Source organism: Dromaius novaehollandiae, chromosome 5 (assembly GCF_036370855.1).
Source record: "Dromaius novaehollandiae isolate bDroNov1 chromosome 5, bDroNov1.hap1, whole genome shotgun sequence".
NCBI lineage: Eukaryota > Metazoa > Chordata > Aves > Casuariiformes > Dromaiidae > Dromaius > Dromaius novaehollandiae.
Window position 1 is genome coordinate 23,974,880 of NC_088102.1, and position 19,023 is coordinate 23,993,902.

Sequence of the window (19,023 nt, forward strand, 5' to 3'; positions counted from 1 at the left end):
ATGCATGTTAGCATGGTCTTTGTGACTAATGGTGGTGCCCAGTTTGGTGGTCTCAGGCACTTGCATCAGCTTCCACTAGAATACTGTGTTTCTGCAACTCTCTGCTTTGTATTGTGGGCACCTGCAGCAGCATGAGATTTGCAATACATTCCCTCTTCAGAGCAGTCTGAAAAGGCACAGCAGAGAAGCTCTGTTACCATAATGACTCTCTCACAGCCCTTACACAGGCCAGCTTCTCCTCCTTCCTCCTCCCTTTGCCTGCACCTTCCTCAGCCACCATCTTCTCCCATCCTAGCAGGAAGCTACCTGCACGGATCACTAGGCAGGAACTGGGGAACCACCACTGAGAGCAACTCTCAGCAGTACTTGAGGGTCACTCTGTTTGGAGTTCTCCAAGCAGCCCTCTTTGAACAGGTCTGTGAGAGAATGAGTCTCTTCTGGGATTCCTGCTGCATAAATCACAAACTTTGGCCCTATCTACAGGTGTCTGTGGGAGGATAGTCTCTAGATATTACAAAGAAGCAATATGCATCCTTTTTCTTTTTTCCTCTGCAGATATCTGAAAACGAGTTATTGGTACCAGCCACATCCAGGATACACTCCTTCCCCTTCATCCCTCTGTGAAGGTCTGAGAGGCTACTGGGGCAGAAGAAGAAATCTGCTCATGGATCATTTGCGGGAGTCTCTGGAGGAGCAGGCTCTCTGCCAGCTGCAAAACGAGGAGGGGAGGAGGGCTCTCGGAGCTCAGGAGGTTTCAGGGCACATCTAGAGACCTCCATAATCTGCTTTATGGGAAGAGATGGTGCAGGAGCCATGACTATTGCCCTGTAATTGGGCCTGCAGCTGCAACCCAACCATACTCCCATCAGCAGAGGAAGGGGCAGGGCAACAGTCATGCACTGGAAGCCAGGGAAGAGTATTTTTCTCACTAATTATTCACTTAAGCTCCAGCTCACAGACAGTGAGATAAATTATATCATCACATCCCTGTTCTGCGTCCCACAAGTAGCTCACGTGCCTTCAACTCAGACAGGGATAATGCCTTTTGAGCCTGGCCATGGGTCAAGGATACAGCAGCAGGGGCAAGCAGCCGTTGCTGGGGCTGGTGGATGGTGCTGGTGAGTGCCTGGCCCCCTCTCCACGCGCCTCGTCATCACCCGGCACGCAGGCATGCATGCTGTATTGCAGACTCGTGGGGGAGCCTGCGGGAGGGAAACCCCACTAGGCATGGCAGGCATGTATCACCAGCATCAGGGGCCAGGGATCACTCCTGGGCGTGGATCCCAAAGGCAATATAGACATACTTGTATTTAAAAAACAATGCAGGTGTGCTCACCGACGGGTGACTCACAGCCAAACACTCCTATCATATCAGAGCTATTGCCAAGTTCTGCCTGAGTTTCAGAGGCCCAGGCAATTCCTGCCATGATGGAAAGCCTCTCTCTCTCTCTTTAAGGCTTTTCAGTGTAGTAGTCTCTAATTTTTTTTTTCATTATACGCAAGTGTAGTAGATACAAGATTTGTGAGCAGGGAGCTGTCTGGCTTAAGAAGAGAGGGTCAGACAAAGTCAAGAAATAGGAATGGAGATACCTGTCTTGCAAGAAATGAGACATGTTTTAAATAGCTTACACACTCCCCTCAGAGTGGATCAGCCAGTCCCTTGATACCTAAGGTTACGGGATAGACAACTGCCCTGTCACCAGGGCAGCAATATTTGTTTCTGCTTATAATGTTTATTTAGTTGTGAAGTTTGGCAAACATAAGCACACATGAAACTTCTGTCTGCGCAGCAGCTGCCGCTGGAGGCCGAGGAGCCCTGAGGCGAGAGCCCGGTCCCGCCGCTGCGCGCCTCCCGCTCCCCGCAGCGCCGCCTCCGAAGGACCAACGGCCTCCCCGCAGGGCGGCGCGGCGCTAGGGCCGCGGGGCCGGCCTGCTCTTCCGTTACTGCTGCGGCGGGCGCCGGAGCCTCGGCTCGGCCGACCTGGCTGCAAAGTCTCTTGGGAGTTGAAGTCCTCCGCCCTGTCTGTCCTAGAGCGGGCTCGCGGTCCGTGGACTACCTGTCCCATAGTGCCTTGCGGGAGGGCCCTGCGCCCGGAAGGTAGCTCTGGCCGCTGGTGGCAGGGCGGCTAGTTCAAGTTGCCATAGCGGCGAGGCGCGGAGGGCGCGGAGCTGTGCTGGACGGTTGGTGCCGTGCGGACGGTTGGAGGTCCCCGGGAAGGGGGACTGCTGCGCTTCGGGGGGGTGGGGCCGTCCCGCAGCCGGTGTGCGGGGAGGGCAGACCCGGGGGCCGGGGCGAGGGCGGCGGCCGTGGCGGGAAGGGGCTGCGCTGGCGGGCGGGCCGCCGCTGGCGGCGTGAGGAGCCGGCCGGGGCCGGGGCCAGCGGTGCCGCCCGCGGGGAGCTGGGGCCAAGGTGCCGCCCAGGACGCCTAGCTAGGGTCATGTGAGGGTAAAATTATACACGTGTTTGGCGGGAGGAGGTTTAGGGAAGGGAGTTAGCTCAGCTTGTTTTTTCTGTTTTCTGTGACCTAGTGTTGAGGCATGGTGGGGATACGGTGTCACAGGATGACAATAAAATGTAGTACTGTACTGCCGCTGCCTTAAAGCCTGACGGTGAAATGACATCCTGTCGTGTCACCTTCCTGGCCTTTTGAAAGTTTCTGGTGCAAGCGGGAGCACTACAAGAAGAGGGCCTGAAGAGTGTCCTGTGTCCCCTTCTGGGGAGGCTGTAGAGTTTTGGGCCTGGTTTTAACTATAAGTCTTCAAACAAGACTTTAGCACCAAGTTAGTTAACTAGTGATAAATTAGTCTATGTGGAGCTAAACAGATAAATCACTTGAAAAGTAGTCAGGTTTTGTATGTGAGTTCAGCTTCTGCTTGCTCGAGCTGCCAGAGCTGCTGCTGACACTTGTCAATTGAGCTTCATGCTTGCTCCACGCTGCAGATCTCTGAACAAAAATCCTCAGTGAAGCTGAAACAGACATTTTTTATATGTATAAGGAAGGAAAAGATTGAGTATTAGTGTTTTTCTTCATGCAAGAAAAGCTAAAATTTGTTTAAGTGGACTCAAACCCAGCAAAAGACACCAAACCCAGCAAGTATCTTACTGGCAAATCAGTCATATGATCACGTGCTGAAATCAATCTAGGTTTATGGAAAAAATGCTAATATGTTCTTTTTGTTTTAATTCGATTTGGCAAATATTCATACAGAATATTTGTGCTTGTTTCTACTTCTTTTATGTTTTTATTTTTGTATCTAAAGTGAAACTTTCATAATTCCCTTAAAAATGCGGATGTTAACTTTTATATGAAGCTAAACTTCTCCAACTTAAAAGTGCCTTCAGTTCCTCTTAGGTTGCTCATTAGAACAAAGAGGAATGCTAATGAAACCTAAATGGAAAGTTTTCATCCAACAAAATGTTCTCATGGGTCTAGCGTTTTTTTTAGTGTTTCCCTGTTTACTAGCCTTTCTTCAGTGCTTTGGCCAGTAAGCGTCGTAATGAGACATCTGGGAAAAAAAATTATTTTTTTTTTTTCTGCTGTAAATCTTTATTTCACTTTTGTTTCATCTAGTGTTACAGCATTTCTTTATTTGGGGCTCTTATGGTTGAGACACTTCTCAGAACTGTTTTCAGCCAGTTACTGTTTTTCATTATATTCTATTAATGCCTGTTTCTCTTGTGACATATGCCAAGTTGGCATATGTAGGGCTGTGTTCAGATGTCCACTTGCTTTTGAGTTTGAGTAGTTTTTAAGAATTTAGTTCCCATCAGCTGACATGCAACAAGTAACAAATACGGTATTCTACAAGGTTATGCCATTTGATACAGAAATGAGTTAAAATGCTTTCAACCATTTGAATATTCTTACATGTCTTACTGCTCTCATTTCTCTATCTACTCAGGTATCCTTAAAAAAGCCTTCTTTCATTAAGGTAAAACTGGTAATTGATATTATTTTTTGGTGTCTCAGCTTCTAGAAAGAAATGTGATGTTGTGGAAATAGAGTGAAAGAAGAGTTAAGCCTACTCTTTTGCTTGGAACTGTTTAATTCATATTTAAGCTATCTGAATTGCATAATATGAGGTTAGTTTTCTAGCTTTATTTAATGAGGTAGTTCTGTACGGAGGTCTAAATACATAATAAATCCAGTGTATGCTAGAGCCCAGTTTGGGAGGAGAAGAGAAATTGTTGCTTCCTGTGGAACTCTGAAAGCAGTTCTGAAGAATCCCATTTGCCAAAAAAAATTTGCTATGAATTTGTAGTTGAGATTAAATATGACAGATATTGAATGTCAAACATTTGTTATTATTAAAATTAATTGTGTTTTAAATGTAAAAATGATAATAGTCTGGCAAAATATGCGGGTACATGGAGCAATGGTCCATGAACAGATGAAGACTAGATTCCTATGGATATACGTCCTATGGATGTAAGTTTCAGAGTTGAGTTCCTCCTAATGAGGCTGATCTTAGGCTACATTCTTAGTATTGTCATTGATAGGCATTTAAGACACCCTTTACTTAGTATCTTAGAGATAATTTCACAAAATGCCTGAAACATAAAACCTATGTTAAGCTTTGAAATTGGTCGCTGAACCCAGTGATTGTTGGGTTGCGAGTGATCATGCTGCTGGTCAGATGTGTTTTGATCAGTGGAAGGGAAAATCAGAGCCATGATTTTGGTGGATAAGAGCAGGAAGAGATATTTTAGCCTAGAGAACTGACAGTGCAGTTATAGGAGAAATGAAAAATTACTCTAATGGCCAGAAGGGCTGTTGAACCAGTGATACGAAACTTGTTTGAAGGAAGCCGTATTTCATGCTTATCAGTGATACCTGTGGTCTGTGTGCTAGAATATGGATCTTGCTGATGTCAGGATGAAGTTTCATTAAAGATCAAGGGGAGAATACAGCTTCCTGTAGTGATTAGCAGGAGAGAATAAATTCTTTTTTTTAGGGGGGTACTGAATCATGGTAAATATGAAAATTATTATAGGTTGTTAGTGCCAGCTATGTCTTCTGTTTTTCCCTGTCTTTGAAAATACTGTATTCTTTGTTTCCCACTCCCAATGTTAATGTTTCCTCAGCTTCACTTACACTTTTCGGTTAACTGGAGTGATAGGTACTGAACAGTGAATGTTGACACTGGCAGTAAGAACATGCTTTAGTGAGATAAGGGAAGGGCATATGGGATCAATTCATCACTTGAGAAAATGGCTCTAAGGAATATTGGTGTACTTGAGCACAGGCATGATTATGCTGATTTATTCTCCTTTGATTTTCAAAAGGTTTCTATCCAAGTGTGGGGGACACAAATTTACAACCTTTTAAAAACGAAATATAGAGGCTACTTGATATTTTTGCGGAGTCTTGTATAAAGTACAGTGTATGAATTGGATCAGCTCCATGGCTTCTTTTGGAAACTTCTGCAATAATGGCTAGAAAAATGATGCCTTTATGCTCTGGCTTTTTTATGTTGAATACGGGACTGAAAGGAATTCAGAAAAGTTTGCCAGTCTATTTCCTCTTCCCCAAAGCAGCCTCAAATTGTTTCTCCCAACAGATGCTTCTCTTGCATCTTGCTACAGGTCTTAGTGATGGTTATTTTGTGACCTCTAGGCAATCTGCTCCAGTGCTTAATTGTTAAAAAAAATTGTGATATCTGACTTATGTATTTGCTGTGGTAATTTTAATCAGTTACTACTTGACTTAACTATGGTGGTGGTCAGGACTGTTTATTCTCAAGCTTTTAATAGTTTCTTTTCCATGTCTGAAGACAGTTATCCTACTTTTGTTCTTCTGCCCTTTCTTAAGAACTCAACAATCCCCATTCTTTCCTCACAAATCGCATTTCCTATACCTCAAATAATGTTTGAATTCTGGTCAGCTGAATTGCCCCATGCTGAATGCAGTAAATCAAGTTATGTTGAATCAACATTAGATAAAAGAGAAATAATATTTCACAATATAGAAAAGTAGCTTTATCTTTATGCATCTTGTATAGTGTTAGCTTTTTCTTTCTTGAACATGACCCCATTGATTCATATTTAATTTGGGATCTACTACAGCTCCCAAATATTCCTTTTTTCCTCCCTCTATTCCCTGTACCAATATTTGTTTCCCAGCTGGACAAATAGTGTCAGTTGCAAACTTTATAAACATATTCAATTCTATTATCAGGTCATTTAATGAAAAGATTTAGTGCAATCATTATAGGTTCTCACTTGAAACTTCTCTCCAATTTGACATTTAATTGTTCTCAACTCCTCTATGAATTTTGATATTCAGCCAGTTTTACTTCCATTTTATGAAAGCTTAATCTAGTTCATGTTTTCTTTTGCTTACTTTTGTGAATGTCATGAGTGTGCTTAAGGTTTTAAATAAAATCACCTCAAATGCTTCTTTCCTATTAATAAATTTCGTTACTCATTACCAAACCAATTCAATTGATTTGACATCAACTGATACATCGTGGTTTTTGAGAATAAATCTTTTTCTAGAGTCTTCAAGTAGTCTTTTTTCCCCGATGTATTGAAATTAAGTTGATTAGCCTGTAGTTTTTTGGCCTCTATTTTTCATACTTTTTACTTGCCTTCCCTTCAGCCAATCTGAATACTATTTAGCAAGTAGTATGATGTAGAGGGGAGGGAATCTGCAGAGCAGAACAACTGGTGATGAAGACCTGATATCTCCACTGTACAGTTTTTGGGGAGAATTTGCTTTGGGCTAGAGTCTGATCTTGTGTACTGAATACCTAGTAGTGGTTTGAGTGTATCATTTGGTTTAGCTGTCTCGTAGTGGGTTCTGCTTCTTGTGTTTTGAGACTGGTGTGAATAAACACAGTAACTGGGGAACAGTTGGGAGATCTGCTTCAAAAGTACATATGGCTGATCTGAACAGAAAAGCTAATGTAGATGTAGTCCAAGTTTGGCTATAAAGTTGCTTCTGGAATGCTGTGCAAGTCAGAGACTGTTCAGTTATGATCAGCATTTAAAACTCATTACTCTTTCTGATCTTTCTGCTTAGGTTTCAAGATACCAATGGCAGATTCATCTAGCGATTCAGACAACTTTCTTAGGGATCGAGTAGGAAGGCGGCCGCCTTTGAGGGCAACTCATAACAGAGCTTGGAACCGTGATGCTGAAGAAGTTACAGAAAAGATCCATACTTTAGCAAGCACTTTACAGGTTGTTTACAAAAATATTGTTTTAAGAATATTTGTAGTGTTTGCATGTCCGTAATATTTTCACTTCTGAAGTTGTGTAAGATACTGTAGTGATGGGAAACTTTGCTTTCTGTGCAAGCCCAAAAGGATTTGGGAAATTGATTATACCTTGTCTGAGGTGACAGTAGGTGGTCTCCTTCCTCATAATATAGCTTACAATTCAAATAATTTCTAAATGTGGAATAGCACAGTAAGAAGAAATATTTGAAAATTTGTGCCATTCTAGTTTGAACAGCACAAGTGTGAGCTCAATTACAAATTTACAATATTTTATTTTTTTAATGTGTGAGAAGAGAAAAATTCATATGCAATGCTAAATTTAAACTTTAAATTTCTTAGTTGGAAAATGATCATCAAGCTAGAAAAGAGATGGGATAATAAAAGTGTAATCTGACAATATTCTTAAGATCTACTTCTTTTTTGTTTTTTGTTTTTTTGGCATTGTCCTGTTTCTGTCTAACCTCTTTCTAGCTGCTCTTCTGAAATTCTGATTTTAAGCAAATTGCTTCTTGTGGGCTGTTTTTCAGCCAGGTCAGCCACCTGATTCAGCTCTTTGGTCTGCTTGTGAAGAGGAGGATGAAAGACTGTGTGAAAGAGGAGGGCAGGACTGCAGTGGCCTTGCTTGAGACATCTAGAGCTGCCATGAAAACACTACTGTAGAAACTGAATGATGAAATTTTGGTCAAGCTTCTTCCCTGTAAGGGATGGAGTCCATATATCTTGATCTACTCTTTTTTTAACCAGGCAGTCCTTAACATTATCATGCAATTTTTACAGTTTGTTACAGGCTGTGACAAATGCGGTTTGTTCATGGCACAGACAAGTATAGTCTTGAGGACTGAAAAATTTTGTAGTGGCTTTAAGAAAGCATGTTAACATGGTCAGTTTTTGCCCTTAAATGGGGGACTTGTTTCCTCCCATCGGATAGATGTCTCCTAACAGTCTTAATAACAACATCTTTAATTTCTTCATGTTGAGATGAAAATTTTGGTCTGTGGCTCTAGAATATGTGCTATAGTTCTGAGTTTTCTCTTGGCTTCCTGATGAAATTCCTTACCTTATCTAAGTTTATTATTTATTTATTTTATTATCTAAATTTTCAAAATCTGTTAATTCTTAGTTTACCTTCCTGCAAAACAGCATCAAGTTATTTTAAGGTCTTTGGATAGAAAGGTTTTTCTACAGGGTGGCTGAAATTTTCCAATCTTTTTGTCTGAAGCTGGAACACTACCGTTGTGTTGTAAAGGATAGCATTATTTTTTTTCCTTTAGAGTTACTGTCCATCTTAAGGTTCAGATTACTTTAATGGGATGTGAAATGCTCAGACCTTTAAAAAGAAAAAAACTATAATTAAAAAAAACTATGTATTTTTTTTATTTTGACTTTTCTTCCTCCATTTTTTTCTTAAGGATACCAACAGAAATCTGAGACATGTCGACCATATGCTAGGACAATACAGAGAATACAACAAGGAACAAACTGAAGCCATAGCAACTGTGAGCAGCTTTCATTATGTCTTAACTTCTTAAGTCTTTAATTATTTTTTTAAATAGTGTTCATAATTGAAAACTTGGTAGCAGTGCATAAGATATTATCAAGAGAATGGTATGATATTATGTCAAGTACAATGTGCACTACTAAAACAGGCAGCATGTCTCTCTTGCATAAATAGATCATAATAAGATAAAATCTTAATTGTAGCAGGTAATTATATTGTTGTCTGTGACTTTACTGTTTTTCTTCCATTCTGCAATAAGTTTTGAATCTGTTGACTAGCTTCCTCTAAGTTTCAGGAAGGGTAAAGATCTCATAAATATTAAGGTTCTACAAATTTGAAAATGCGTGGCTACGTAGAGAAGAGAAACTGAATTAGTGCTGCTAGGGCAAGAGAAGTTTATAACTTGGCTCCAAACAAACTGCAGTAGGTACTGCTTTGAAACAGATAGATAAGAGAGTTAGTGAATTTGTGGAATTTCTGGTAGGAATAAGGCCATTTTAAGATCACCAGTTTTTAACTCATGTTGATGCTAAATGTAGTTCAGCGTCATTATTCTAAAAAGGTAGTCTATTAAAAAACATCCAGGTGAGTGTGACCTCACTAGAAAATTTTGTTTTGACCTATGTCCTCTCAGTCAGGTAGGTGGCCTTTGATTATGTCACAAATTGAGGAGAAGCCTGAAGACTTTAAACATTTCCTACTTGAGCTTTAAATTTTAGAGCAGAATCCATCTTATGAGTAAAGATATCATCTTTCTCAGAGTTTCTGTTCCCTTTCTGCAGCACAGGTTTACATTTTGTATAGAATAGATGTGATACGTATTTGATGTGTGTGGGAAGAAGCAGCTGGGATCAGAAAGCAGGGAATCTGTTTTACTTCTACAATAAATATTTAAGAAAAAATCCTTAATAAATATCTCTCATTCAGTTTTTTTTCTTTAAGATAATAAAGTTGGTTGAGTGTTTCTGCTGTTTTAGGCAAGACTGTTCATATAAAAATACTTTTTTCCAAGCTAGATAGACAGTTATGCTGAGTATTGTAATGTCTGTCTCTTTCCTGTGGAAAAGATCACAACTTTAGATTTTCTCCTGACCATTGTATAGCATGTTTGCATTTATGAATTGGTGACTGTTGTTGTGCATTTGGACCTCAGCTCATTTGTCCTTTTAATAGCTTTGGTAGTTTCTCTAGCATACTAAGAGTGTATGTAAGAAGAACTATAATGGGAAAAGTGGAGTGCTGTTTCAGAGTTGTTTTGTAGCTTATGGTTGCTACAGCATATTCATACCTCCATCTTTTGATTACTGATGTTCCTCAAGTATGATCTGTTGTTATCTATGAGCCCAGAGAAGAACCTTTCACAATGTGATGTGATGCTACACTTCTGGGGAGACTGCAAGATTTATGTAGGCATTTGTCTGAGAAATTTTTTTTTCAGTATGGTTTTGAGCAATTATTTCCACAACTGGATGTGACAAGGTAAGGATAGTTGTTTAACCTAAGCATGAATAGTTGACTTCTCTTAAGGAGAACTGTTTTGGGGACACACAGGTCCAGGAATTTTGCAGCTTTTTAAGGACAAAGACAAGGAAGCAAAATGAACAAAAGAAACAAACATATTTATAGTATGTATGTCAGCTGTGAACCTGTTTTGTTCTAAAAGCACCTTTTTTTCTGAATATCTTTGTAGTTGTTAATTCTTCTGGAAAGTGTTGCTCATATGAGTTAAGAAAGCTAGGCAACTGATGATATTTATATAAAGGTACAGACCCAGGTTCAATAAGGTTTTCAAAATAAAAGCCATTATGCCATAATTTTTAATTTGATATTATTCCTCCTGTATTTGCAACACACATTAAGAACAGTCTCTTTAGAAATTGAATTTGCATATCTTAGAAATTTATTCAAGCACTCTAGTGTACAGAAATTATAGCTTAAATGCCACATATGTGTATATATATAAAAATAATATAGATAATATATAATAATATAATACATAATATATATAATATCATTAATATATAAAAATAATTTATATATAATATATATAAAAATGCTGCAGAGGAGTATTTCATTCCAAAAATAGCTGTATTTAAATCCAAAATAACCTTAAAAACTTCTGTTGTCAGCTTTTGTTTGAAATTTCTTTGGAATCAAAGGTACTTTTTATCTGATACTTATATCTTTTAGGTGAGAAGAAAGTGAGGTTTACTGATTTAGGTATTTCTTGGCATTTACACTTTGCATATATAGTACTCATGGAAGTTCCGATTTGAGAAGGAAAAAGAAATATAATTGCCTTATGCTTTTTAAGGGCAAATCTAACATAAAATCACTGCATTGACTTGACAAGAGGAGACATTATTGTTCTACTTGCTGACTGAAGGCAGTGCAACATATTGCAGTATGCTTATTAAAAGTTTTCTACTGTATGGATGTGATAAAGAAATCAATAAAGGAATTGACCAGTGGTGCTAAATGGGGCCTCAAGTAATTTGTGTTTGTCATTTGAGAGCACAAGGCTGTATGCTGCAGTGTTGTAGCAGGGATATGTGAATATGCCCAGACTTCACTGTTATAAATCAGTATTAAAGTTCATCTGTTTGTTAAAACGAGAGGAAATAATTACGTTCTTAAAGCAACAGAAGTATAGATTTTAATGAGTGAGTGTTACTGGGTTAGATTGTGAGGTTTATAATAAAGAAATAAAAGTCAGTTGTTGATGGTCCCTTCAGTTATAAAAGATCTAAGCTGAACTTTCTTCTTTACTGGTGAAGTTAAAGTTAACTTAAAATCAGTTTCAAAACCAAGAAGTGGTCAACTTCTGTGGTACGAAATGATACCTCTGAGAAGCTGAGGGGCCTTTTCTTTAATTAAATAATATTAACTTCCTATGAACATCTGGTTGATACCATCTGCTGTAACTTTAAGGGACTAATGTGCATTTAAATATCAGTCTTTATCCTGAAAGGATTTTGATTATAAAATAATTTAGGGAAGTTAATATTCATTTGCCTTCAGTCCATATATCTGGAGTGGAATAGTGTGTTTTAGCTTGTTTGGTAACTTATTCTGAATATACAAAATGCTGCCTCAGAAATGTCCATGTTCTTGGTAGCTGCTGGTTGCCTTACTGTTCTGTACATACCTAAACGATGCTCGAAAAAGACGAAATTAAGGATCGAAGCTATAGTAAAAGCACTCATGTATTTAGTATATATTCAAAATTTAGTTTAATATTACGAATAATTATAAACATTTAAACTACTAAACCCCCGCTGCACCTGAGTCCTAAGAAAATGCAGTCTTGTGTTGTCATGTGACAAAATGTGCTGCTGTTATGGTGAGCCGTATCCCTTCTTGTGGCAGGAAGTAATAGGAGGATGGACATTGAGGCTACTGTTCTTGGGTCTCTGTGGGTCTCCATCATCTATGCTGCAAAGCCTTGTCTCACTGAGGAATGATGGGACTTCTGAGGAGCTATTTTCCATTCTTGTTTCTAAACTACTCTGAGTACCTGCCTTAAGGTGTACAGTGAGTGACTGCGGCACTGTACGAAACTTGCTACCTAGGCTATAGGATCAGAAAGACTGGCCATTCTGAACTGTATTTCCATTGCTGCTGACTGTTTATCCTCTCCTGATTCTCGAGTCATGGGATTGCTGTGCTCTGTGTGTGCCGTGTTCCAGAGCAGTGTTGTTTTCCTGTTGGGTTTGCTATTGCTCTGTAATTTTTGTTATGTCCTTTTAGTATAACTGTAATAGCAAGAATTCTGCTGTTCTGTAGGTGTATGTTTTTTTTGTTTTCGTTTTTTTTTAAGATGATTATAGACCCTCTTCAATCTTTTCTCTTCTAGATTTTTGCTCAGTTCTCTAAAGATTTCCCATTAGGTTGTTTTCTCTGCTTTGCTACATCTCATCCTCTTTTTTTCTCTGGAGTATAGTGAGTCCATGTACTTCTGTGTGATGTCCAACACTGCAGTACATAATGTTTTGGTTTAGACCTTACTAATACTCGAAAGAGATGGATTGCTTCATGTGCAAAGTGTGAGAAAACATCTATTTGTGTTAAGTAAGGTTTTTTTCTTTTATTGGCAAACATTGAATTTGATTAACACTTTTAGGTCCGTTATAGCTCCCAGATCTTCTTCAAAGAACCAATACCTAGCAAATTATTTTCTAATCTCCTTGTCAGTTGATTAGTCCTTCCTTATCTGTAGTACCATGCAAGTGAGTAGAGGAAAAATAAATTTTGCTTTTTCCTTTTGTTTCCTAACTTGTCAAGATTTATTACATGTATTTAATGGTAGTGTTTTCATTGTGAAAATCCAGCTTTTATTAACAACCTGCTTGATGGGGTAGTGCATTTGAAAAATGTGCAGCCATAATTGAGATGGCAGGAGCTGGAAGAATATTGAGGGACACTAATTGAATCTCAGAACAACTAGCTGAACTTTAATGGAGAAATGAAAAATACAAAATAGAATGGAGGAGTGAACGGTTTTGTTTTGACTGCTTCCTGTGATGCTGTGGAGAGGCTTAAAATGAATTAGCCTTTGAGAGAGAGATGATTTTTTTTTTCGCCTGATGACACTGATCTTTTTCTCCTAAATAAATAAAAAAGTAGAAATAAGAAATGGGAAAGGACCAAAATATTAGGTACTATTTTGATAGAGCTTAGTCAGCTTATAGATGGGCACATGAACTCAATTACGAGCTGACTGTGTGTGTGAGAGAGATGTCAAGGAATGAACTTCCGATTGGTGAACTGCTGAATATTAAGGATCTTTGATTCAAATTTATGTCTCTTTATATCTCTTTTCTACTATCATTAACCTTTCTTCATTCTGTAAATACCTTTAAAGAACTAGTCTTTTAAGAAAACAAATATATCTTAAAGTGTAAAAATGTTAATAAAAGTATAAAATCTTTAATCTTTTTTTTTTGGCTTTGTTCTGTTCTAAAGAAACTGATTGAGCATAAGGCTGTTAGTTCTTAACACTGTTATGGTTCTTTTTTAAAAAAAGATCTAGCTGTCTGGTTTCACATAGAGAAGATGAAAATGAGCAGTGTGAAGCTAGAGCATGCAAATTGAGCACTGTTTGCTTAATTCGTTTTTTATTATCCTATTCGAGATGCGAGATAGGTCTTTGTCAGGGTGTGGTTAGATTTGGAATTTGAATTATTGCTTTCTTTGATCCGATGGCACTTTCACAGATTATTGTAAGGTTTAGCTTTTTGAACACAAAAGCAATTTTTGTTGTTGTTATTGCTGTAATTTTTTCCCTCAAGTAGTCTCTGTCTTTTTGAGAAAGCATTAGAAGTTCCTTAAGGTTTCTGGTTTGAGGTTTTCTTAACTTGATAATTGACTTGTTTTAATAATACAATACAATAAAAAGAACCTAAGCATACTTGAAAAGATTCAGATAAGATTTAAAACAATATTTTAAGCTTTGAAAAAAGTATAATTTTGCAAGAATAAAGTGACAATTTAACCACTGTACAGAAGTATCTGTTAGGGAGAGGACAGATGCTCTAGGTGTTTTGTAGACTGCCAATGAGGTAGCAAAAATCTGCGACTAAGAACCAAGGTTAGCAAATGCAACCTAAAAAATAAGGTGAACGTTTGAAAAACAAAGAACTAATTTAGGAATATAATTAGGTCTTTTTGAACTCTTAAGTCAGGAGTGGCTGCCTTCTTTTAGAAGTGTAATTACGCAAATAGGGTTTGATGTAAGGTCACTTAGTAAAATTCTATGGCCATAGGTCAAATTGATTATAGCTAGGGCTGTTTTTTGTATTAACTAAATTCCAGATCTTTGAAGTTACTTTCTGGATTTTGCAGGGATGTTATTGAGAATTGCTGGCAACTAGGCTTTTTTCCTTTTCTTTTCTCTTTTTTTTTTTTTTTTTCTTTTTTGTCTCCTGCTATATTGTGACACTGAGGCTGGTGGTGTTGGTAAAACTGTAAATTTGTAATTTCTCTGCAGTTAAAAGAAACGCTGGAACAGTCCATAGGTCAGTTAAGGAGCCAACGGTTAACTCGGAACTCTGGAATGAGAAGTGCTTCTCTTTCAAGCTTATACGCTAGTGATCTGGATGGAGAAGCAGTCTCAGGTAAAATACTCAAGATATTACAGTATACTTAAATTATGTCGTATTGCTATTGTAAGACAAGAAGAAATTAAAAAGAAACAAAATCATTTGTGTAAAGATATTGACATGAAAAGCTATAGCTGATTACTTCAGAGAAATACAGTTTTGAAATTTGGGGAGACCTGCAGTATATTTCTTGGGATACCTTGTACCCTCAGAGATATAAATGAAATGACATTCAATGGAGAAAACTGCTTTGTCTCCTGCATATGTTGTGATATATACTATTTAAAGCTAAATTTGAAAGGCGTTGTAGCTTCTGAAGTTTGCTTCACAGCAAAAAGGAAAAATAATTTTTAAATGCATAAGATTATGGGCATGTAGTTGAAATTGGACAAGGCTCAGCAGAAAAGATAAAACTAAAACAATATATGACTTACAGGAAAAGTAGGTGTTTCTTCTACACCTCTCTGAAAATAATTTATTTTTTAGAAAAAGGTCAATTTGGGGGATATTCCTCAGTAGCATTCATGTATTCTAGTCAAAAGCTTTGAAACTTTCATTTTTCTAGTGTGAAAGCTGTGTAAAAGTAGCTTAAAGCTATGATAGATTCATGTAGAGGAAAGGCTGTTGGGCAAACACAGTTTGAAGAACAAACTCCCTATTCCTTGGAGGAACAAAGGAAACCTTTCTTGCCCTTCCCATACACATAGTTGGGAAATCTTTATAATGAAGATGAATCCTTGGAAGAGGCAAAAAAGAAGTATGCCTATGCATTTTATTTAACTTTAGTAATTGTTTTGCCAGTGTCTCGTCTGTAATGTGGCCCAAAAGGATGTTGGGAAAATCAGAGACAGGTTTTTCTTAAAGCAGAATTAAAAATTTCCCATATGAAATGTTGCCTTCCTACTTATTCTTTTTATCTCTTATCTCAAAGGGAACCATCACTTCCTGCCTACTTCTCCTCTCAGGGATTATGGAGACTCACAGGGCAATAGACATCGAAGGTCTAGATCTGCAAGTGTTCGATTTGTCAGTGGGGCAGATAATTTGGACCAGGTACAGTGCACTAATAGGAGTTCCTTCCCGCAATAGGCAGTATGTGGTCATGAGCCTCTTCACTTTGACATCAGAGGAAGTTATTCTGATGATGAAGTTAAGAATCTTTCGGCTGCTAGTGTGTCTGAAGTGTGCTTCCTGTGTTATGTGCCATGCCATTCTGCATTAGATAGTCGCTTCTTGTATCCGTTAGTTTCATAAATTTTCATACAAGATGTGAATGATAGTGTTACCAAAGCAATGTCTGAAAATAACATCTGTACTCTTTAGGCCATGTGCAGAAAAGAAAATTAATTCATCTCCGTATGCTGAAATCCTATGTTGGATTTCATATGGGGATTGTTTTGTTTCAGTTAATGGCACAGGATCCCATTGCTTTTGCTGTCTTCCTTCAGTGTAGCCTGGATTGATCTTGAGCCAGCTAGTTCTCTATCTTAGTTCTAGGTTAGACCTGTGAGTAGGATAATTTGTCCCTGTACTTCGGACAGATCAGGTGAGGAGGAGGAGGAGGCTGTGTATGGCACTGATGTTTCTCAGAACCTCAGTCCGCGTCTACTTGCTGACTCTTCAGAAAATGTAAAATTGCCTTAATAGATAAGATTATAGGCTTTCTGTATCCTACAGATAGAGTTAATGTCAGTATCCGCTTTTGCTCTTTCAGACAGAGTGGCTAGACCTGCTTGAATGAATCCATCTGTTTGTGTGGATGGCTTTTTTGAGCAGAAATATAGAATGACTAATACTAAAGATCATAAGGTGTTCATGTTAACCGTATAAAGTCAGTCTCTACTTCCAAATAATATATTTTAAATTTAAATACAATACATTGTCTTAGTAGAGTCTGAGTGCTACAGAAAAGACGAAGCTTCTATGTAAATATGTTTCACTGTCCTCTCCCACCACTCCCCCAGAAATAAAATAATATTTCTAAGGTTGTCAGATGCTTAGGAAGAAAAATTTCTATACAACATTATTTCTTTAGGGAGTTCCAAAATACAAGCAAGATTTCTAGTATATATTAAGTTACTATGTAAATAAATACAATTTTTTCTATGTTTTGATGATGATTGCTAGTTTATTACCTTGTCCTTGTTTTCCAGTGAGTGAATACAGCTTTATCCACTCAACTATTTCATAAGAAAAGTATCACACTTTGAGGAAAGATGAACTGTCTAGAAATAGTCATTGATCGTGACCCTAAGTAGAAACCGGGGCAGAGAGAAAACAGTACTTAAGTATCATTTATCTAAAGTTTTGGCACTTCCTTCTTTCTGTAATCACAAGCCCATTCTAATTGCTTCTAGCCACAGTAATTTTCAGAGTATATCAGTCTGAGAAGGAGAAAGAATCAGATGTGTTAAAAGCTTATTCTGCTGGAAAATGTGCTGTGTTTTTTAGAGTCTCTTGGGTTTGGTTGAAATATCTGGTCAGTCACATGAAGGAGAGGCTAATGCCTGAGTTTGAATGTTTTTTTGGGGAGGTCAGCGGGACTGATCCAGGTTTAAGTCTTAGGTATGGATTAAGGAGGTGTATAAACCAGAGTTTTCTCAAATGAACATCCTAATCACTTAGCTGTCGACAGCAGGAGGATGGTTTAAATGTCACTTCTTTCCCTTGGAAGATGGATGACATCACTTTTTTTTATTTTCTCCAATAAAAAGTTTGACTATAAATTGAGGGCCTGCAGAATGGGGGAGATTGGCCTCTGTAAAACTGAGGTTTTATTGAGGAAATAGCTTTTTCCATCTCAGATGCAAACATTCTAGTGTGTAAAGTCTTGGGAAATGTAAAAAACCTTTCCTCGGTGCTTTGCTAGTATCTGAATTTATTATAGTGTTCTACTTGGTCACTTACTTTTGTTCACATGCAGTTTTATATTTCTAGTAGTACATATAGTTGGGTAGAACTTTGTATCATTTATACTAGCATTTATTAACAGATCTTTCAATTTGCTTTGCATTAGATATAAAAGATTATGAATTGTCAGTTACATTGAACAAGCTCTGAAGAATAGAATAACCATAGTTGGGAAAACTGGTTTGGCAAATAATGTGCTGAAAATTAAACTTCAGTGAGCAAGTGCTGTAAAGGGTTGATAGAAATCATAGAAACACACAAGCCCAACCCAAGCTGATTTGCAGTTCATGGAATTTTGTTGTTCTGTAGGTTATTTTTATCTGCTGCATTGTATTTAATGCTTTTTCTTTCAAAGTGTGTGTGTGTGTATGTATATAATGTGTATATACACTTTTTTTTGAAATATCACAGGAAAAGGAATTCTTAAATTATGTACTTTAATTTACAGCTGCATTCTTTCCACCAATCTCTTCGAGATCTCAGTAGCGAACAAGTTCGCCTAGGAGATGACATCAGTCGGGAGCTTTCAAGAAGAAACCGGTATAAACAGAATATAATTCTGTATGAAGAATAGTGTAGAAAATAATGGATGTCCTTGATGTCCTTCTAAATTCTTAGACTCCTTTGTTCTTCTGTATTTAAAAAAAAAAAAAAAAAAAAAAAAAAAAAAAAAAAAAAAAAAAGCTGGGGAGAGTGGAGATTGGACAACATGCAGATGAAACCAGTACTATGAATTGCTTGTTGCATGTCATCTCATGCAGTATTTATCAATGTAAATAACACTCATTAGTTCTGGTTTGTATGATATATGTGCCTTTGCCCCCTTTTTTTTTTTTAAATATAGATAAAAGGATAAGGATTTGGGATTCTTTTTATTACAGCTCTGCACCTGATTTGTTCTTGGTCTCCTGAGGACAAGCTCTCATGTAGGTCATAATGTTTTTTTAATACATAGTGCCTTAATGTATGGTGCTCTGCCTAACAGAAATAACAGGAATTGGTCCTCTAATTCCTCGTAAGAACTAGTCCTATTCAAAGAGACTGTGTAGACATGTTCATAATTTTGTACTTGTTAACCTGATACCTAGCCTTTCAAGCGAGATGCTTCATTATCTACACTTAAAGAATGGATATGCTTTTTATCATGATTTTACCACTTGAGGCTGATCTTTAATTATGCTAGGAATTTACAGGCAGTATGTGTTAGAAGGCATTGCTGTAGCCTAAAAATCCAAAAGATTGTTGCTTCTTAATATCACAGCTGATATTTAGTTTGTGCACTTTGGAGTG

At 37.9% G+C, this 19,023-nt stretch overlaps 1 protein-coding gene across 11 annotated transcripts in view; it reads left to right on the forward strand.

The window, feature by feature from the left end:
- The first annotated feature begins 2,043 nt into the window (after positions 1-2,043).
- Positions 2,044-19,023, forward strand: part of CEP128 (centrosomal protein 128) — a 135,146-nt gene continuing 118,166 nt past the window's right edge. For 8 of the 11 annotated variants that reach the window (XR_010389353.1, XM_064512226.1, XM_064512230.1 and 5 more), the window contains exons 1-6: positions 2,044-2,181; positions 7,026-7,186; positions 8,634-8,720; positions 14,712-14,838; positions 15,755-15,876; positions 18,182-18,273. Coding sequence is in view for 10 of the 11 variants with exons in the window: in XM_064512226.1 (XP_064368296.1) it covers positions 7,040-7,186; positions 8,634-8,720; positions 14,712-14,838; positions 15,755-15,876; positions 18,182-18,273 (575 nt within the window). In the remaining variant the exon portion in view is untranslated. The other 3 variants (XM_064512228.1, XM_064512229.1, XM_064512234.1) reach the window with 3 other exon arrangements.